Below are 22,303 nucleotides of genomic sequence, written 5' to 3'. Positions count from 1 at the left end.
TCCAATAAACTCTTGCTCAGATCTGAGATGATTCCTTTCAACTTATCGCTAGTACTTCGTGAGCTCATGCTTCGAAGCGATTGACATCCACTCGAGAGACGAGTGCGGGTCTTCAACGAACGATGTTTCCAAATATTTTGAGACGGAAGCACCTGCCGCTTCCTTCGGAATGGGTCAGACGCATGCATACATGCGAATGAGCAAGGGTGCATGCGTAGGATTAATTCTCGAAGCCCGGCGATCATGTGGGCCTGTAACCCTCATGGAAATCGCCCGTCGAGTCTTCTCAGCTGTTATGGGGGACCTTCATTCGGCAGTCATCCTCTCACTGCGATTTGATGGCGGCGGGACGGGATTTCATTCATCTCGAAGGCTCACATAGATTCAGTATCGACGGGTACGGCATGCGGACCCGCGACGTGCGAGGCTCCGCCGACACTCGAGGAGCGAGCCGTCTCCGAGAGTACCTGACACGGCTCGTAGAAATGCACGATCCGTTATCTTGGAATCCCGAATTATCCTCGGGATCCGACCGGATTAACATCCTCGAAGTCAGCGGGCCCCAGTGTAGAAGGGAATCGGCCCAATATGATTCGGAGCGCTTCCGTACTGATTGGCTAAGGAGACTTGTCGCTCTTCTGCTCTGCTCCAGCTGAATCGAGATCCTCAACAATTATCTAAGATGATAGGGTCAGAGGAAGGACGAATGTATGAGTCCTCCTCATTTTGTTTTCCCCGTCTGACCCAGACCGAGATCTCAGATCGAAGACATGACGTCGAGGTCTAGCTTTTATCAATAAGAATTTCGTCGACGATTGACTTGAGCGAACATGGAAGCTCGTGCAGCGACTCGCTGCGCTGTCAGCTCATGGGCGATCGCTTGATGGGCCAATCGATCTCAGAACTCTCTACCACCGATTGCATGCTGCGAACGGCTCAGGTTGCGAAATCATGGTGTTTAGCCGCTTATAAAACTGATCGTATACTCGAGGGGGATGCATAAGAATCGTCGATCGCCATTCTGTCTCTTTGGATCGAGATTCCGGACGCGTTTTCCCCCATCAGTATCCATCATGAACTGAGAGAGGAGGCAGTAAGTAAGTAACTCCGCTGCCGCTGCTGCCGCCGCCGCCACCGCTTTGGTGGTGGTGCTGTAGCTGCTGTAGCCGCTGTGTGTTGTGTTTGCTGCTGCTCTCCTCTGGTGCGCTCAACGATCGCTTGTTCTGCTGCTGCTTGCTGGTGTTCATGGTGGTGGTTGGCGGTGGTGATATTTGTTGTTGTGGCTGCCTCGGTGCCGCTGCTGTTAGAAGAAGGGAGACAGACGTTTTCCGACCGAACTGACAATCATTGTGACAACTATCTCGATGCGGTTCGTGCGGCTTTCCTGAGAAGTGACAAGCGGCCAACATCCTCCGAGCGCGTGGATTCCGGTGGTTGGTGCGTGCGTGCGTGCTTGCGGTTTCGTTTTGACAGTGCTCTGCATTGGGACTGAGCGTGTGCTGGAAACGGCCTAAACGCCGACAACATGTCAAAAGGTGAGAAAGTTTCGCTGGCGAGTTTCCCGGGATCCCCCGTACAAACGGCATGAAACCGCCGTTGCTGCCGTCCATGCCGTTGCCGCCGCCGCCATAATCAAACTTGCATCGAAGCACACTGCTGAAGATCTGTGGCGGCGGCAACGACGGATGCCGCGCGCTTTCCAACGGACGGGATTTCTTTTCTGGTGCTGCTTCGCATCTTTGGAGCTCGCTTAGAGGTTCGCCGGAATGCACGACACGCTCAGCGCTCCCAGAGTCGTGCGGATAACGCAAGCATGCGTCGAAAAAGTGAATACTGTTGATTGACAGTTGTTGAGTAGACTCTGGAAAACTTCGATGTACTCAGCCGAGTGAGGTTTGCTCGAAACGCGATAATTGGACCTCGAGATAGCGCCAGAGAGTTTTCATGTTTTAGAGTCGCGGAGTCATGCCGAGGCGTCCGAAGGTGGAAAACATCGCGCCGTATGATCTCTCGATTCGGAATGTTCGATCAACATCATTCTTGATAGGGCCGATCACTGGAAACGCTCGGCAATCGTTTCTGATAAGCATAGATGGTTGACAGCGTGCAGCTAGCTTTCGGATATTTTCGACAGCCGCGTAGACGACGAGCGGAGAGCTCGGCTCGAGAATGGCACCCCGCCCGAGTGACTCATAAAGTACCCCTTGGGAGGCTGTTCTCAAAACAGCTGTATCAGTTGGAAACGAGCGCCGCAGCGACGACGCAACCACACTCGGATGTGCCAGGATTTTGCTAGAGCTGAGTGTCTCCTCTCATTGATTTCCGTATTTGAAATTCCGTTGCCTCGCAGTACGAGAATGTTTGTCACCGACATTTGGAGTGATAGAAGCGGAAGAGACACTGGTGGGCGTCGCTAACGCAGACACATCGTAGCTCCTTATCAACAGTACTCGAGACGAGTCGGCTCGAGTCGGCTCGAGTGAGCGGAGCAGAGCGTCCCGATGAGAAGCTTTGGTTTGACACGACCCAGACGTGACCGTATTCAAGATAAATGCCGGATAACGCGTTCATCGCACCAGGACAGAGTATCTCGTGTACTTTTCCCAATACTACACGCGGGACTCCGCCTTCGAGTCCTCCCTCCTCTGTTCCAGCTGCATGAGCGATATGAAAGTCACAAAACCGAGTGAGAACGTTTAGCCGGTCGGAATCACTTGGTGACATCGAACTCATAGCCCTTAGAGCCGGCCTCAGAAAGGGGTCCTCCGGAGCCACTTGAGAAACAAACATCCTCATTCCCCTCGCTCATTCCGTATCTCGGCGCAGCGACAGATCCGTCCACCGAAGCTCAATATCGGTTTGGAGTACGTTACTGTTATTTTATTCCGCATAGCAGGATCAACTCGATCAAGTCCTCTCATCAACGGAGGTCCGATTTTGTCATCCGTCACTTGCTCTGATTTGAGATTTGCCTATAGAATCGAGCCCGGAGCGAGCATAGAACGACACTATAGAGCCAGGAGGCACTGCTCCTAGTTGACCTACAAAAAAAGTCGATCCCATTCGTTCTCGGCTTGTGGGAGTTGGCTGAGTGAGCGGTAGGTCATTGGTGACAGCTATTTTAGACAACCTGTGACAAGTCGGAAATCTTCAGCGAAAAATTGAATTTCAAAACACGCTCATCTCGAGCCGCCCTCGGCGGCTTTGCGGTCGATGTCGATCTGGCATTCAGGAATGTTACAAAAGAGGATGCTCCCGAAATCGATGCCTCGAGATATATGAATTTAAATGTTTTCTTTGCTTGTATTCATCGTGCCCCTCTGATGGATAAAATCAATTAGAGATGGGATCCCGCCACACCGCTTCCTTAAGACGGCTCAGCGTATCGAATGGGATCCGACACGTTCCGACTGATCCCAGTTACCTTATGTAAGGTGGACTGGCGTAAAGATCTGAATGGCTGCCAATCAGAAATCAGATACTGTGATGGGATGGGAGCGGCAGAACGGGATCAGGATACTGCGGGAGAAGAACGAGCTTCGCCACTGCGTGAAAACGCCGCGTTGTCTGAATCGCGTGCATCTCTGGTGGGAATAGCTGGTGCACTTTGTAGAGCATAGCTGACGAATCCGGATCGGCTTCGGACGATTCTGGGAGGTTCTCGCCGGCTAGGTTCCGGCCGGGAAAAAGCAAAGAGAAGAATTTCATCAAGAAGCCTTAAGCGGGAGTCGATCTTGGGCCGATGAGCCTATGGGTAGGCTAACCTCAGAGAGGGGTGCCAGCTGCCCTCCCAGTGAATCCTCCGACTTTTCGGAGAGGCTGGGTTTTTTGCTCCCACGTCTAGCGGGAATGCTCGGTGCTTGTCTCTATCCTACCGGCTTGTCTCTATTCTGCCTGGGAGATCGCGTCCTGTGTCTGGGGATTATCGGATTTCCTCCCAAAATTAGGGAACAGAACATCTGTCTGGTAAACTTTGGACGTTCTCGCCGATGTTTCCGAACCTGTAGGAGTGTCAGCATGCGTAACAGTCTGTCAGCCATAATATTGAGAACAAGATGTGATCTAGAATCTAGATACATTTACCCACTCGATGATACCTACTAGAGGCGACTTCTCAATGAGGCCTTGAGGAGGGTTCAAGTTGAATCGATGATGCGATCGAAAGAGCATCAGGATGAAAGTGAGCTACTCATTCAAGAAAACAGGATGAGGCCGTCCTCTGAACACCCCTCCAACTTCGTACTCCTTCCATTTTCCGTCTCGGCGAGTCCTCCAGATATACGGGCGCTAGCCTCCCCCGTTTGTATCGATCAATGTTTGCACGAGAATTCCAAGAAGTTCCCATGCACAGAGAGTGAATCGAACTTGGAATTTTCAAAATTCCGTGTCGGAATCGAGACCGGACTGGAGCCGGAGCTCCACGCTTTTGCGTTGCATCGGCGAGGATCATGATGAATGCTCATCACAACGACTTTCTTCACGCCATCGAGTCGTACGGTCCGCTTGGAGAAATGATTTGAGAACACAAGTTTTTGTATTTAAGAAAAACCTCGGAAGACGAGTGTTACCTAGCCTCGAATTCATGAGGATTAGGCGAAGGTCTCCGGAGTACATCCTCTGCCGTGCTCGCACACCCTGGGGGGGCGGTCCCTTGTGAATCAATTTTTAGGAAAGCTAACGCCTCTGTTTCGTTCCAGATTACACAGCGTATTCGTCGAGAACGCCGAGCGCAACGTCCAGATATGTGAGTAAATTCGTTCAGAGCTACATAGCGAACTCATTTAGTAAAACAGTGTAGGCTGAGTTCGAAGGCCTCTACCTCAGCGATCGCGGCTTAGCGGTGACGACGCTTATTTTCTTCGCGGGAACATCGCCGGAATAGTTCTAGTTGCGCTTGAAATCAGAACGACGCCTTGTTCCGTGAGTGGCGTGGTTTGTGAATAAGAGGTCTCCCTGGCACTACGACGATCTGAGATTGGATTGAAATATCAGGCTCCCTAGAATTCCGGAAAATTGCGGGTGGATGAGCTTTTTCTGTCGAGCCGGCTCCCGAGCATATCACTCCCTCTTGCTGCTTCTCTGGAATCGAACGGCTGCGCCGGTGCCGGTTGAGAAGAGAAAGGGATGTGGATACGATAGGTGAAATTTTATTCGTGGACCGCTATCGGAAGACTTCAAACTCAAGTCGTTTCCATGTCGGGGAAAAGTATTCCCCACATTGTTTCGGAGCGATATTCGCCGATCTTGTCAGGATTAACACATCGGTGTCGTCGCGTGCGCGAGACGGAATCGCTCAGTGAGATAACCACGCTCATACGCACACGCTGAAACGGGTGTTCCGTCAGGGAAAATAGGTGGTGGTGGGCCCGGATCACGCGATCCTGACGAGCTAGCGAATAGGCTAACGTCTGATCGTCGGATGGAGACAAAAGCTCCTGTTTCCCTCTATGACGTCTTCTTCGTCCCTAGAGCCCATAGATGAGGCTCGCAGAGACATGTCTTTTCTCGTGGTTGCATCAGCCCGACTCCCTCGGGGATGCCGCTGCGGATGCACTCTCGCAGACCGGAATCGATCAAAATGATCAGAATTGAGGATGACTTCCAATTCGGCAGTACAACGTCATGGCTTTCAAAATCCACGACGGACAACCGCGCTCGGCTCACTACGGGGATGAGCACCGAGAGAGGAGGTGTCAATGCTTGGTTCGAAAGCTGTGCTCCGGTTTTGCTTTTGTCCCGTGCACTAGAGTCTACCGTGCGTCCATCCGTCGATCTGTCCCTGCCTTAATCAGCCAAGTGCGTGAGCCGGACCCTAGTCCACAAAAGCAATGTCGGCGAACGTGAGGGAGAAAGAAATGGAGGGGTGGGCGTCGGTGACGGTTGCCGGGACGGTTTCCCCCTGCCCCCCGTAGTCATACGGGCTCATACTTCGATGTATGTCACTCAGGAAAAGGGTGGAACCGACCGAATGCAGGCCGATGTCAAAAGCGAAACTCTAGCCGACGAGTGAGGTTGGTCGGCGGCTTCGATAACGATGATTCCGGGGTCGATCGTTCTTCTGCCCGGTCGATTGGTTGCCGCGACCGGATTCCAGTGAGACGAAACACCGAATGAGATATCTCGGGTTGCTTCGTCTTGACGGCATTCTTGCTCAAGGTCGATACCGTCATGTTATTCCTCCATGGAGGCCATCAGGGTGGTGGCTTGTGGGTTTACGACAGAACTGCGCCGGTTTGGGCATGGCGGGGGGCTAGGCGTGGCCAGCCGACCGTGCCTCATCGTGCAAGGAAACCGTGAGCTTCCGTGCACCCCCTGTCGTCCATACTCCCCACGGTCTTCCTCCCCACGACCCCATCCTGCCTACTTCTAGTGCTCCTGACTCTCTCCCGTCGCTGCGTTCCCCTGGAATCCCCCAACTCCCGATCTTCCTGGGGCCCGTCGTCGTATATAAAGCTGTTCGCAGGGGTCTCACATCTCAGTCTTTCGCTAGTGTCCCCGATTCTTTGATCCTCTCTCTCTTCGCTCGAAGAAATCTCGTCATCGTCCTTCGATCCATCCATCTTCTGCCCCATCCGAGTGGAGATTCTGTCCAGTGAACGCAGACTTCCTCATTCTGTCAGGGAGCTGCCCCAGTGCAAAATTTATCTACCAACACTTCTCGCGGCGCCGGTGAGTCCCCGGGCTGGTCCCCTCATCAAAAAGGACCTTCCGCCGCCAGCAGCAGCTGCGCCTTCGACGTCGATTCCGAACCGAGTGTCTCAGCTCACGATCCCGAATCAGCGACTCAGCAAGCCCAACCTATCCCATGCTCTCGATAATCCATCGCCGGGCAACTCAGCCGCCGAACTGACTCCGTCAAAATCGAAGCACAAATCGGCGGTGACGCCGTCACGCCAGTCCCATTCGTCGCACAACGAAACTCGCGAGCACCACCGATCATCGAAAGATCATCACAGCAACCACCGGAGCCACAAAGGTGAGAATGCGGACAAAAACCATCATCACCACCATCATCAAGTTATCAGCAAGAGAGTGGGAGTCGGAGAGCAAGATGTCACCAAAACTCCGGATTTTCACAAATCGCTCAGACGGCAAGTGTCCGGCTCAACGCAGACTTCCCCGGTGCCCTCAGTGAAATCCGTGAAAGGGAGCATCGAGGAACCGAGTCCGACAGAGACTGCCGGCGTTGCTCCGGAAAAAAAACAGAGCTCGACAGCCGAACTTCCCTCCGGACCTCGTTCGATATTCGACGGATTCACGCGAAGCTCACCTAAACCGGCTAGCTCTTATTCCTGTCTCAGTTCCTATCTGCCTGGCGGCTCCAAGGGGTTACGAGGCCCAGACGAAAACGTCGAAACCGTGCTGAGCCGTCCCCTGGGAGAAACAACTGCGTCGGCTCTTTCCGCGCTGGATATGTCGAGAGACACCGGTCGTCTCGGCAAAAATGTTAGTTCGGGTGCCATACCGAAAACTTATGCTCAATATCTGACCTCGAAGGAATCTGACCGGAAAACCGCCGAAGATCATCGACCAGGTCACAGTTTAGGGAAGAGTGCCTTTGTTTACGTCGATTCATCGAAAACTCCACAGCAGCCGGAAGGCGTTCGCTACTCTTGTGCCAGCGATCTCGCTGCTCTCCCGGGACAACCCAACTTCCAATTCGTCTACGCTGAGAATACGTCGCTGCCTAAGATATCTCCCACACTTTCCGAGAAGGCGGTGAGTCAAATCGTGAAAAGTAAATCGAGTTCTCCCTCGTCGTTCGAGCCCCCACGCCCCAACGTCTTCCAAGCGAGCCTGAATCCTTCGAAAAGCGAGACCATCAAAGAGAAGAACTTGGAGGCGAAATCGAAGTTTTTCGCAACTCCTGAAGTATCGACCGTCAACGCGCGCTACTCGTACGTTTCGCCGTTGGAGTCTTCCAATAATTTGTCGTCTCTCAGTGGTCACAGACCTGACAGGTCTTCTTATCTGCCGAAATACACCCAACGGATCGATAAGCTGTCGTATTACACCACCGACAATTCCCTCCGACCCGTCGAGACGAAGTTCGCTCCAGACGCCGCCCGAGACTACTCGGCGTCCGAAGCTCAGGAATCGCCGAGCTCATCATCGTCGTCGTATACGACAACCGTTCACTTGATTGGGAAAAACCAGGAACCGGTACCGAGCCCAAGATTCCGAGCTGCCGACCCACCTCAGCAGCAACGAACGAATCCGCTCATTTCACTGCCGTCTGAGAACATGCCGACTCAAGAAGAACAACTGGCTACGATTTCCACCGTCGGAGAGCAATTGTCGACGGTGCAAGTCAACCAAGCGCACATCGCGGTCGAGTCTAAGGTGACCTCGGCCAAACAACAGCAGCAGCGACAGCAAGAACAGGAACAGATCCAGCTGCAGCACCAGCAGGAGCGCGACACAGAAAGACCGGCTTCGCCAGAATTCAAGTCGGGAGTCACCCGTAGCGGGACGAATACACCTTGCGGAACTTTGCGGGTATATCGCGTGGTCGAAGTGGCCGATGGGGTTCAGCACACGCCCATAAAAGTCTTGGGCTCGAAACCTAGTCGGAAGCAGCAAGATCCGGGTCTCGCATCCGATGATGGACACATCATGCCGGATGTGGTAAGTTCGAGGCGCCTAGAAGAAAAGTCTCAGTTTTTCTCGACCTCACCCCTGGGCTCTTTGAAATTACAGCGAGTCAATGCACGGGAGTTCGCGTCGAAGTTCCAGGTAGTTTATCGAGAGTTCTTCTGAGTGAGCTCTCCCGATCTACCGGGGACGCTCCGAACGAGAGGAATCAAGATTTGAGAAAAGAAATCATTACGGGCAACTCAGGAAATCGCTTTTTTATCCTCATCCAAGACTCCGGGGGGGGGGGCAGGGTGGACGCTGTCACTATTCTAGTTGCGAGGGTCGAATCGAGGAACGAAGTCATGAATGAGAGCACCATCGACCGTGGAGCGGATTTAGCCGATCCGATCCGATCGACAATCCGGGGCCTGTCGAGGAGAATCGAGAAATGCGTTGAGTGTTTTTCTTACGAGCGCGGTGGAAGCCCCTCTTTCGCCTCTCTCGAAGAGGGAAAGGGCAATACAGCGGGTATTTGAGCGAATATAATTTTCATAGAGCTATATCCGGGAGTGTTTGCTCTTTGACTCATTTCTACAAAACTCGTCAGACTCCGAGTGTTTATTGGAGCCATCTGGGAGCTCTCGTTTGACTGTTCGTGCTCAGAACTCCCGTCGAGCGAACTCTGGAAGAAAAAAGGGGAGGTGGAGAGAGCGACGGACGGCCTTTTCCAACGGCAGAGGCCCGTTTAGCAGACGATCCAGGGTTTTCGTTGTGCTACAGCCAGAGCAAGTTCGCGATTTCTCCGATCTGGCTGAGATTTTTGCAGTGCTTGCGAGGATTTCGAAGGGCTTCGAGGAGAGTGCAGTCTTTGAGATATCGAGAGGTCCCGGTCGATGAAGTTCTCCACGGAAATGGCCGCGAGCTCCAACGATGGAAAACTGTTCGAAACATCCAACCCGCAGCCAAGTCAAAGCCCATATCAGATTCGTTGTGTGAAAGTGTCGTAAGGTCGCATCTCACAAGTCTAGGACCGGAGTTCGCGCTAAGCCACGGAAGCGACTGCTCAATTGTGAAACGCACGAAATCGAAAACTATTGCTCGACTCGAGACAAAGTGACAAATTATACGGCATGTCTGGCGATTGCGGAAATTTATCCGCGACCGGAGCACCGAAAACTATGAGATCGGCGGTTCCTCCACCCCCGCGACCAGAAAATCTTCCGCCGAAACCTCCCGTTCGACCGAAACCCCGATCGGAGAGTCAGAGCTCGGCGAGTCCGTCTCTCAACGAAGCGCCGAAGTCTTCAGAAAGTTCTCAAGACGTGAGTTCTAGTCATACGATGCCTCGGCCAGCTCCGATGTCGGTATTGGATGCCGTAGTCCGTGGAGCTCCCTGCGGGGCTTCACTCGGAGTTGGAATTTCTGGTGAACCGTCGAGACGGAGCGCCGCCACGGCAAAATGAGCTTCGTGTGCGTAGATCAGGTCGTTTTGCTAACGTTCGAATCAAAGGTTATCTGAGAATTATCACTTTTCCGCCTTCGATATGTCTAAAAGAAGATCGAAAGAAGAAGTCAGCGGGCTTCCCCCTCAGTTCTCGGGTCGTAGGTCGCCCGAAGACATTATCCGACAGAAAGCAGCGTCTTCGCCGAACACGGCTTCAGTCAATGCAGTATTCGGCTACACCGAGCTCTTAGCGTTCATTTTCAATCCTCTTTAGTGTTGCCGGCATTCTAGGAATTTTATTCCTGGTGTCACAAGGACGGGAGATCAATATACCCAATTCGACTGAGTGTGTGCGTATATTCTTCCCCGCGCGACTCTCCCATCGAAGAATACAAGCGGATCGCGAGTGTCGTTCTTTCAATTTTCCCACAAAATCGAACCGAACATTGATTCGCACCTATGTATATGCGTATCGAATTGCCGAGAGGCTTCTTTTTTTGCCATTTTCTCTTATCTGCGCTAGACTTCCGTAGATTCGACGAAGATAGAGAGAAGCGCACTGACGGTGCTCATCATGCCCGACAGCGGCACGTACTGTCTGACATGTACCGAGAAAGGATGAACAGAAGAGGAGAAGGAGTCGACGGGAAAGAAGTCTTCTTTTCCGATCGATGATTAGCGCCGTTTCCTCCAGAGAGGAACGCAACCAGATCTTGAAGCTTGCCGCGCGCTGTGGATGTATCTAACGAGAGTTTTTTGGTTGCTATTAGAAAACGTCGTGAGACATTGCACGAGAGCCTGCTGTGGTCATTCACATCTTGGTCGATTTTCTCCTCATTCGAACCACTGTTTATCTCCTGCTGAAAACAAATGACTCGTGACACGAACCTGTTCCTAAAAGATTGTCGATGCTTCAATGCCGCAACCTGCACCTGTGCTCTGAGATCGCGACTTGTTCTACCGAGAGAGCACTTGTACGCTGAAGTAAGTTATCCGCCCTATTTACTCTCAATTCGTCGGATTGTTGTATATGAGGAGCCTTGACGCGATCGAATCCGTGCGAGTATCAGTCCGTGTTCGGAAAGCGTTTCCTCGTACCGGGATGTTGTCTTGGCCGTTTGGAGCTTCTTGATACGAATTTGTCGGTTAGATCCCTCCTCCAACTTACCATTCGGTCTGTATGGGGGAAGACATTCAGAGCGCTATTCCATGGACGAAAATAATTGGTGTACCATGAGGGAGTGATCGCTCGCGACATCATCCATCAGGATACATGGATATGTGAGAGCTGGATACTTGACAACGAATAATTCTCAAGCTCCAAAGCTTTGATCATGTTTCGATGAATTTTGATCCGTGCGGGGATCGAACGAAAATTTTGTTCTCCGGAATCAAAATCGAGTCGCCCGGTCGGATCAACTCGAGAGTGTCATGACTCGCTCTGAGCGTTGCATTCGACAACTCGTCGATTGGGAACCATCAGCTTGTAAGCGAGATTTCTGAGAAATTCGTATCCGATCGAGTCTTTCATAGAATACTCTGAGCCTTTGTTCGCTAAGACGGGAGCATTTGGGAATTCGATTCTCGAATGTGGAGGAGTCCGTCGGTCGACTTCGAGACTGATCGTTCATTGATTCTGCAGGAAAGAATCTGAGGGGATTCAAAACGACCACGTTCCTTGTCTCTCTTTCACCGCATTCGAGAAATATCGGTTCAGGTCAGCGAACCGGAGACGCTCCGCGGACATTTGTCCTTTGATTTCATCGTTGAGAAGGGTTTACAATTTCTTGTGGAAGTGGCTAGGCTAGAGAGTTGGCGGTTGGTATATGCGGACGCGTCGTCGCTTGTTTTGATTTCATATTCACGATCTAGTCATCGGAGTGGAATTCAAGTGGAAGGGAATGTGTAGTGTCCGAGGGATCAGTCGGTCCGGCTGTCAGCTCTTCCGGTTAGGTCCCAGTAAGCCGAAACCTTCACGCCGAAACCCAGAAAGCCGAAACCCATCACGCCGAAAGTCAAGAAAGCCGAAACCCAGTACGCCGAAAATAAAAAGAGCCGAAACCCAGTACGCCGAAATCCAGTACGCCGAAACCCAGTACGCCGAAAATTAAAAGCGTCGATATCCAGGACACCGGAAGTCGTCGATCGAATCGACCCTGATTCCGCTGAGTGTTCTTCCTCTTCGAAAGAATCGGCAAACCCAGCTCGAAGATTTCAAACTCGATTTCATAAACACGTGGATGGAAAATGAGACCGTCTTCCCGCGCCGAATGTGGAACCACTACCACAATTTTGGAGCGCGCACAACAAACCATCTCGAAAGATGGCATCGAGCTCTAAATAGAATAATCAAGAAGAGCCATGTCAATCTTTATGAGATAATCAAACATCTCCAAGGACAGGAGGAGAAGTTCAGGCTAGACATGATGCGATTACGAATGGGAGAACGCCCCCCTCCACTCACCAAGCAATATCGAGTGCTGAACGATAGGCTTATAAGACTGACGGCGGAATTCGATAACGCATACCCTCGTAGGCACCGTCGCCTCAGTAGCCGCTAACGTCATTGTCAGGTCACAGCGATCCTAAGGTTTCTAAGGCGTGGCTGAAACTAGCAGCGGATCAGTTCCTGTTGTGTGCTCGCTTGCTGCCGTAATTGTTCTGCTGATGCCGTCTAGAAATCTGGCGGCGGCTGTCGTCAATCTATCGTGTACATTTTCAAAATCAGACGAAACGATTGACGGACTGAGTGACGGGCGGAGTGACATCTAATCAAGTGAGGCGTCAGAAAAAAAAGCCTTCGAGTGGGCCGTATACCCGAACGCCTCTCCGATTTCCGGCGTTCAGGCTCACCATCCGAAATCCCTTGCTAGCCGAAGCGGTGGGAATTATGCAGACGGTATGTTTAATTTTCATCAATAGAAATCGGGCTCCATCATCGGGCTAATAATTGCGCTGCAACTGGGCCACGCTGCACAAGCAAGCAAGCAAGCCGTCCGTGTTTGTACGTCTGGTTTCGTGAGTGCGCCTGCTCGTGTGTTGAGCTAGTGCGTTCTGGATCGGCCTCATCAGCCGTCGTAGCTCGATCAGCTGGCTGCGCAAAAGTCTACCAGCTCCGGCTACTTCTGTTTATTTCTCCGATCGCCTGCAGAAAAAGTCGTCGCCGCCGCCGCCGCAGTGAGCCGATTTAAGGCGAATGAACGAGCGATCAAGTCTTGCCTGCCCGCCGCTTGTCTAGCTGCCATGTTGTTAATTTTCATTCTGTACTGACGCTTTGCCTCCGGACGCGGAACTTGCTCTTCTTGCTTTTCCCTCGTGCGTCTCCCGCTCACGTTGCTGCGGCTGTCGCGTTCAACGGTTTTGATCCTGCGGCCGCTGATGATACCGCCGATAGACGCAGAAAGACATTTTATGGCACTGTATATCAACAGACGGCGCGAAAACCGCGGGAGCGTGCGGTGCAGAAAGCGCTTCTCAGCTATGGGACGTTCCGGTTGCGGACTATCGCGACGGGTAGCCGTGTTATCTGGGTAGTTTGGCTCACTTGCGAATGAGATTTGTGCGGATCATTTCGATCAAGTGCTGTTCCCGGCGAAGCAATGAATCTCTTTCGGCCATCTCACAGCTAGTGAGGTCGAGATATTTGACGGAGGAGCAAATTTTCTGCGGACGACTGCCTAAATCCGATTCCTGATCAGAAAGCTACCGAATGAAAGGGATAGCTGAATCCGGTGTGAAGTGTAGGCGGGTAATTTGGACGTAAACTTTACGCTGAAGCGGCCGCGTTTCTTTTATTTTCGGCGCCGATATTATGCTTGTCAGTATCGCGTATCGACAGGAAGCCCGAACTGGTCGAGCGGTCAGCCAAGCGACCATTTGTTGAGCCGTCTGAGCGGCGGAGCAACTTTCGGCTCCATGACTGATTACAAGTGTTTTCTGAGTCTCTGGGTACACTTCCCGCGCCTTTTGGAACTATTGGACATGGGTATTGCACCGATAAGAAGAAAGAAAGACACACACACGCGCTCGTTTCTCTTGACTGCAGATTGTTGTCATAATTATCGGCTCCAGAGATGGGATGGGTAGGATTGGTGGTGCCTTGTTCCACTTTGGCCGACAACGCCCAAAGCAAGCAAGCAAGCAGGCGAGCAGGCCCTCGCGCCTTCGGAAATTATTTCATCCATCGTAGTTTCGCTCGGTCCTGGTCATCATCGCCAAAAAGATGGCGGTACGTCCGCTTCGGCCGCCGACATTTCAAAAACGCTCCAGGAGGTGTACGGATATTCAGATGCCTGGGAGTAGATCGGAACGCGACGAATCTCCATCACAATGACGCAGAATTGAATATAAACCAATAACCCACACCTACGCATGAGATTTTCAGATCGCGCGGGAAATTTCTAGATCATTGTTTTAATTCCAATCCTGCTTGAAACGAGTGCTGCATAGTATTTCTCGCGTGATCTCCCGTTGACTCAGATGGGCTTTGGAGTGAAACCGTTGCATTTCATTCTGAGACCGTTGACGATGAGTGAATTCATTCCAAATGCGTCTGTCAGTTTTTTAGTCGTGCTGGTCAGAAGAGTCCCGTCCCATCTGTTCGGAAATCTCGCTGAGGTAGCCAGCTAGCTAGCTGCGTGGCGAGGCAGACACCCGAGCCAGCTCAAACACTTTCGCAGTTTCTGAGCCTTCGGAATCAAAATATCCTCTCATTAGTTTTTTTCATCGGAAACACATCCGCTCTACATTCATTCGTCCTTATTCTTCTCAATCGACTGCTCTTTGGCCGCTTCATCTGATGTATTGTTATTGCCTTTTTTGTCTAAAGCATCACACTAAATCGAAACCCGTTCCGAGATGGCGTCTTTCGAATTATCGCACTTATTTCTCACGGAGTCGTGTTCGCGATTTATCCCGCGAGCGAAATCGACCAGCAGACGTATTTCACCCATGGATGATCGGAGTGTTCCAGAGGAGCGATGACTCTGCCCAAGATTTTTTCCAGTATTTGTGAGGTCGATAAACCTGTTGTAGCCTCGAGTCTTATCCCTCTTCCTACCAGTTTGAGTCATATATTCTCATTGTATGTTTCAGCTCGCTTCGAAAGAATATCAGAAGGGCTACGAGTCCCCCCGAGCGGAGAAAAACTCGGTTTATGCATCCAGCAGCTTCAGATCCGATACGAACGGCGGAAGTGGAGAGTACAGTTCGAAATACAAGGATGTGGCAGGCAACACTCTCAGTAAACTCGACGGACCCGTCGGTTTCTCCACTCTACCCGAGCAGGTAAACCACGAGAATAATAATGTGTCGCTTCCGTACGGGAGCGGGAAAGCAATCATGTTCCATCCTCGAAACCTGTGGCGAGATTTCCACGTAGGAATTTTCTACTTCGGAACAGCTTCTCATCTGGCTTCAGCCGACCTGAGACAGAACATGTTGGCGACAAGGAGATGTGAGAGCTCAAATGCTGAATATTGTTTTTTCTCCCACAGGTCTACAACAAGACCGTCAAGAGAGGCTTCGAATTCACCCTGATGGTGTGCGGCGAGTCCGGCTTAGGTAAAAGCACACTGGTGAATTCGTTGTTCTGTGCCGATATCTATTCAGCGGACTATCCTGGTCCCTCGAAACGAACTGTGGAGAAGACTGTTCAGGTCGAAACGACCAAAGTTGTTCTGCAAGTAAGTCATCGCAGTTTACGAATCCCGAAGATTGATTTCCCTCCGTTCCGTTGTTCTCTTCGGAGCGCGCTCCCATGGCTTGAATCGTTCCCGCTGATAATAATCGAATCTTTTCTTCCTGAAGGAGGGCCAGGTCACCCTGACTCTGACGATTGTAGACACTCCTGGCTTCGGTGGTAACCTAGATAACACGAACTGTTGGGTTCCCATCACAGACTTCATCGAGGACAAATACGCCGAGTATTTGCAGGAGGAGACAAAAATTCAAAGAAATGCTCACATCGTCGACAACAGGTGAGATGGGAGACCCGATCCATGCAGATGGCAGGAGGTAACCACAGCAGCCTTCGGAGAATTTCTGAAAAAATAATCGTCGTCTTACCAATCGCAGAGTCCATTGCTGCTTATATTTCATCGCACCTTCGGGACACGGTCTGAAGCCGCTCGATGTGGAGGTGATGAAGAAGCTGCATGACAAGGTACGTCATCTTCGGAACGAAGGGCCGCGAACGTATAGACGAGTTTCATAAAATGCTATTTCAAGTAATTGGCGAAGATCTCATGACTTTCGGGATTTGATTAATCCAGATTACTATCCATTCGATCCACAGGTGAACATCGTACCGGTGATTGCGAAAGCGGATACGTTCACTCCTGAAGAATGTCAGCTCTTCAAGAGGAGAATCCAAAACGAATTGACTCAACACGGCATCAAGGTAGCTCTCGAGCGAAGTTAATTTTCAGAACGCGGATTCCCTGATCGAAACTATAGCGCAGTCATTTCTGCCCTGTAGAAGTAATGGAACGATCGAGGAGATTATCAATCAATTACGACAACAATAATTCTGCTTTGAAGGTATACGACTTCCCAGCGTTGAACGAAATCAGTGAAAACGGTTCGGTCGATAACGGGGACGGCGAAAAAAGCAAATCGATTAAGGACCGGCTCCCCTTCGCCGTCGTCGGCTCCAACGCCCTGATAGAAGTTGCCGGCAAGAAGGTGGAGTATCCGTTCATTCTCGATGGAACACGAATTATCGTTCCCCTCATTCAAAGATCCAAACCCTTCCTGCCACTGTTCTCTGCCGCTCGTGATTTGCCTCGGTATCTGATGAGCGACGGATAAATCCCTCAAACAATGAAGCCAGAGGAGCGAGGAATATTCTTCACTCATTGCTCTGCTTTTTCAGGTTCGAGCAAGAAAATACCCGTGGGGCGTCGTGGAAGTCGATTCTATCGAGCACTGTGATTTCATTCCGTTGCGGAATTTGCTCATCCGCAGTCACATGCAAGACCTGAAAGAAGTCACCCACAATTGTCACTATGAGCACTTCAGGTATTTCTCTTTGGAGCCATGGGGAGGGGAATTCCGTTCCACCTCAATCGTTCACACAAGGTACTCTATGCTGCGATGATGTTGTTGGCTGATCATTAATGTCTCCATTTCGTTATGAAGGGTTCGCAAGCTCACCGGTGGTACCTCTGTACCCCCGGAAGGAAGCAGCAACAAAAACCCCCTGGCTCAAATGGAAGAAGAGAAGAAGGAGCACGACCTCAAGATAGAAAAAATGCGTCAAGGTTTCGAGGACGTTTTCTCGATGAAAGTCAAAGAGAAGGTGAATTGAAGCCCCGAGTATCACTCGCGATTCGAGTCTAGTGTTCCCCAGACTTACGATATTTTCGGAAAGGAACAATAAGTAGCCCACTCATGGTGCATGGAATACGTCAACTGTCTTCACGGTTTCAGCTGCAAAAGCTTGAGAACGACGAGGTTGAACGAACGAGACGCCATCAAGAGCAGATGAAACAACTCGAGAAACAGCGGGCCGAACTCGAAGAACGCGAGAAAAACTTGGAACGCGAGAAGATGGCGTTCGACTCGACTCATAAAGAGTATGAAGACATCATCAAGAGGATGACCCTCGACAACAGAGAGTGAGTTTCGCTTGCCTTCATCCCCTCCTTTTCAACTCTTTCCATTCCGCACAGCATGATGTTTTTTCCTCACGGGATTTTCCCCACCACCACCACAGGGTATCAAGTTGTCGAGTCGTTGTTGTTTCATTGTTGTTGCTTTTTTTTCGTTCTTGTAACCAACAAATGATCTCGGTGTCGGTCCAGCGCGATATGGGGCTCCCTCCGCTCCCGGAGTTCTCTCGGGATCTCCGGTGATATATTTAGACTCCCAATTTTTGTCGCGATTAGCGATTAGTTCCCATTTCCCCCCGCTACAATCGGTGGTGCTTTCGGTAACTGTTACGCTTGAGACGCTCCGTGCGTATTCATCGAGCTCGATGATTTTTCGTAGAGCGATAATATCGAGAAGAAAACTGGGAAGAGCACGTGCGGTCGCGGGGATGGTTCTTCGAGATTGACTAGCTTGTTCCCTTATCCCCTATGACTCGAGAGTCGAGAGTCATTATTCAATTAGAGGCCTGTCGGTAAGCCATGGAGGGTTACTTCGTGTGCATTCGATGTGGTTGGGACATTAGCTGTGCATTTCCGTCTCGTCTCGTCTGTCTCTATCTGTCTCTCAAACGGAAGAAGTATTCGCCGCTCATCATTGATTGAGTTTGTTGTTATCGATCGACTTCGCCCCGACAGCAAACCGAGCAAAATGAAGCGCTGGAAGTCGGCGGAGTTTTTGAAATTTGGCAAATCCTTCACGCTGGCGCCCTCTGGATCATCGGTTATATCTACCCACCAACTGGACCATGCGACTGTCCAGAACAACCCTTCTCTGAGTCATCACCCGCAGCAATCGTGCAGCCAGCAGTGAACGATCCGAGAGGATTCTCCTGGGAACCATGTCGCCATCGAGACCGTCATCGTTATTTAAAAAAATCGTCCGCGGTCGGATCTCCGCGGTGCAGCCGGGCGGTATACATTCTTGTGGAAGCGGAAGCGCGGACGATCAGCCATTTGACTGTGCCACGCGTCGGAAATTAATTTTGTATGTCACCTCGGCGGAAGTCCCTCGGCAATATTGACGCAGTTCATCCGGAAAATCCTACGCTAGTCATTGGAAAAGCATCGGCATCCCACCGGGGGAACTTGAATGACACAGAAAGATTGAGTGGTTCTTTTACGTACAATTCCATTCGTCGAAGGAGTCGATTCCCCGACACTCCCGAGTCCACAGAGCTCTTCCGCCTACGAAAGAAGGGCCGTGGGATGGGCATGTCTTCAAGAATCGCCACAACTAGAACCCGAATCCAATCATTTGATGAGAGATAAGTTATCACATATGAATGATTCTCAAGTTAGCCTCGGGTATTCGATTCACGCGCAGATGTACACTAATCAGGAGCATCAGTAATGTTCTGGGCGAGTTTATTCCTCCATAGATTCGACCGAATAAAAGCCGACTTTTGCTTGCTTTTTTGTTCTTGGTGACGTCGTTTTTTTGTTCCCTTTATTTCTCACTTCATTTATGGCTCGGTGGACTCCGATAAGATCTTCTCTGTGTTGTGGATGTTTTAGGTTCAACTCCACTTGATTCGGTCACTATGTGTTCCTGCTTTTTATCGTAGCGTCGATGCTAGGCCAGCCTACATCCGGTAGCTCCGATTGGGCCCCGCGAAATTCGAGGCGATCAGACAGGAACCGACAACCGCTATCTATTTGTTCGTTTGCTGTGATTTGGTCGAGCCGTAGAAGATTCTTGGGGGAATGATCCGAGATGTTTTGTGATTCCCATCATTTTGAGTAGCTAACCGATGCCCCGAACAACGAAGAAGTTCACGTTGGAATGAAAGCAACAGATTCCAACCAAACTTCGGCGCCATAACTCACTCTGCTCTTAGCTTGTACTAACAGCGTTGTTTTCTGTTTGCGACTTTCAGCACTTTAGACTCCTCGGGCGGAAAGAGAAAGGAAAAGAAGAAGGGGATCTTCTAAGGAAAGACAATTTGAGAAACGAAACGCGCTGCATTCAGCGAGTCATCTGGATGCAGTTTCGACCCATTTCCCTCACAACAACAGCTGCGACCTCCCTAAGACAGAAGCACTTCTACATTCAAGTATAGAGAGCACGGTTGAAACCTCTATCACATCACAACAGTAGTAGCTGCAGCAGAAGCTTCTACAACGAAATTTCTTGCTCACCTCATTTCTCATATCGACAAGCGCAGTAGTTCTGCGAGTAAGGGAAAATAAAGACACAGAAGTGTTACTGATAGATCTCTCAGCGACAAATCGACTCCGGGAAGAGATAAATACGGATCTCGATTTGAGCCAACCCAATCGGAGAGAGGATGTTTGCAATGTCAATTTTCCCAGCGACTGGCGAGCATGGAAGCATTGATTAACAGACTGATTGATTGATTGATAGGTTGAAAGATCGATTGGCTGATTCACCTATCGATGTGTGCACGGACACGTCCGCAAATTAGGTCTCACTCAGTCTCACTCAGTTCCGACTAGTTCCTCTGCCCAACCGGAAAACCGCTTGTTCTGTTCGAATCCACGATTCCGAATCAACAGCTGAGTGGATTTCAGGCTTAAGACAGGCTGTGGGTGCGTACCCATCGGGAGTCTCGTCAGAAACAGCGTTTCGAAGAACTCGATTTGCGTAGATTCGGAAGCCAACGATCGTTCGTGGGAGGAAGGCGACCTCTACTATTGTCTCGGGGATCTGCCAGACTCTGAAAACGGTTCGGCCCGCTCGTATGCTACAGGTTTTTCACAACGTAGGAAATGAGTTTGTTCCCGAGTTTCTGACATTTCCGAGGCCTCGAGCAGCACACCGCCACCATCTATCATCTCTCTGGTTCACTGAGTTTTTCGAGTAAAAAAATAAGTTATACATACGAATGATACCGATGATGATGATGATAATAATAATTATTATGACGGATGCCATCATTCATTATTCCTCTCGATGCTCCATCCTTGCATCCGCCAATGTCTTCGGCGTAATACTGTCTCAGAAAATCACGAAATGTACGAGGCTGCTTCGGTATGTGCCATATGATTCGATCGGTAAAATGTCTTTACACATCGATATATTCAATCTATGAGAACTCTTTGATTGCATGGCAACAAGTTATTAGAGTAGACAAGCTTTGTACCAATCATTTTTCCGATTCCGCCAGCGCATTATGTTCAATAAAATCAACGACCAACTCGGAGAAAGATGGATTGCGAATTCCTTCCGTCCTGTCCTGGATGAGCAACAGGAGCGCTTTCTCCGCAGAATAGCTTCATTCCAAGCAATCGTCCGCCGTGCAGAGTTCGCCGACTAGAGGCATTCAGCTTCCCCAGAGGCAAGAATGTCAATCTCATTGTATCCGGTCAAGTCCGACCTTTGGTGCGACCTGGATTGCCCCACGTTCTCGTCTTCGTGCAGGGAGCCGAGCGTCTGAAAATCAATGTGCCAGGGATGCTCTGATACTTCGCAGTCGCACCTTACCAAGAGACGAGCGGCAACGTGGAACATGTTTGAATACTTGCGGTCAGGTCGGGCATCTGCATCACTCGAGGGCTCCTGAACTCATGGCGATCTCGAGCCACTCGGGAGGATTCGCCGGTTCTTGGATCTCTGTAACCTGCCGACCGGATATAACAAGAGGAAGAGAAGTGTAAGCAATGTCGTTCCTCGGGACCAGGAGCGGCGACAAATATGATCGCTCCATCATTCTACTTATTGGGTCACTTCGCCCCTCGGTCAGAAGTGCAATTATCAAGGCTCCGAAAATAAATGGGCGGTTTTGGATGCTCGATAGGCGTTATCTCATTCTCCGCTCGATCTTTGAGACCGGGAATCGTTTTCAGCATTCGAACACATAAACGAACGATGATTGGAAATCGCTCAGCTCGGGGGGGGCTAAGAATTTCAGAAGTTCAACCGAAAAATCTCGAGAGCAGTCTCGCTCCGTCGAGGGAGAAAGCCCGTTAGGATCTCGAGTTTTCCCGAGGAAAAGAAGACTCACGATGAGCAACCGAGGCGTGACACTTTCCACACTGCGGCTTTCCCGGCCGTATTCCGACTGGAAAAATCGAACTATCAGGTCGACCGGGACGGACCCAGCGCGAGCGCTGTCGGAGGAGAAACAAATAAAATAACGAAAGCCAAGTGACGTGCTCTTCGGTGCGCTGTTTGCAGATCTTTGTCCGATGTTTCTGACGATGGTTCTGGTCCTGGTATGTTCCCTTGCCGAAACGAGGAGTGCCTCTCTTCTATGCCTGGTATGCGCTGGACTCTTCTTCTGCTGCTCCGGCCGCTCTTTGTGAGTCTGTCCTTCCTTCGGTCGATGGTCGAGGGTACGGCGCGACGCGATCCGAACAACCTGCCGCCCGTCAGGAGCAACAGACATTCAAGCGACCAAGCAACCAACCAACCAGCAAGAACGAGTGCTCGAACCGACCAATCGAGCGGACGAGCACTGAACCAGAGGGGAGAGGATTCGCAGGGGCTCTCGTTGAAACCCGATGGCGGCCGCCACGGCTGGTGCTTCTGCTCGCCCGGTTCGCCGCTCGAATTTTGTCAGTAGCCTTCCCTGTACAGAAACAGAACGAGCAGAAGCAGAAAGAACAACAACAACAACGACGACAACAAGTGTTCTTCGAGAGCATGATCATGAGGGAACCTGTGGGA

At 50.8% G+C, this 22,303-nt stretch overlaps 1 protein-coding gene across 1 annotated transcript; it reads left to right on the top strand.

Moving 5' to 3' along the window:
* Positions 1–7,413: 7,413 nt before the first annotated feature.
* On the top strand, positions 7,414–20,825 carry LOC100909268 (uncharacterized). The gene is made up of 11 exons (XM_029111503.1): positions 7,414–8,628; positions 15,116–15,307; positions 15,517–15,705; positions 15,830–15,999; positions 16,097–16,184; positions 16,317–16,421; positions 16,562–16,705; positions 16,896–17,041; positions 17,162–17,321; positions 17,453–17,640; positions 19,551–20,825. The coding sequence occupies exons 1-11, from the start codon at positions 7,414–7,416 to the stop codon at positions 19,603–19,605; spliced, it is 2,652 nt and encodes an 883-aa protein (XP_028967336.1). The 3' UTR covers positions 19,606–20,825.
* Positions 20,826–22,303: the final 1,478 nt, after the last annotated feature.

This window comes from Galendromus occidentalis, unplaced genomic scaffold (genome assembly GCF_000255335.2).
Source record: "Galendromus occidentalis unplaced genomic scaffold, Mocc_1.1 scf7180000077446, whole genome shotgun sequence".
NCBI classification, from domain to species: Eukaryota; Metazoa; Arthropoda; class Arachnida; order Mesostigmata; family Phytoseiidae; genus Galendromus; species Galendromus occidentalis.
This window is presented reverse-complemented; position numbering and strand designations above follow the sequence as displayed.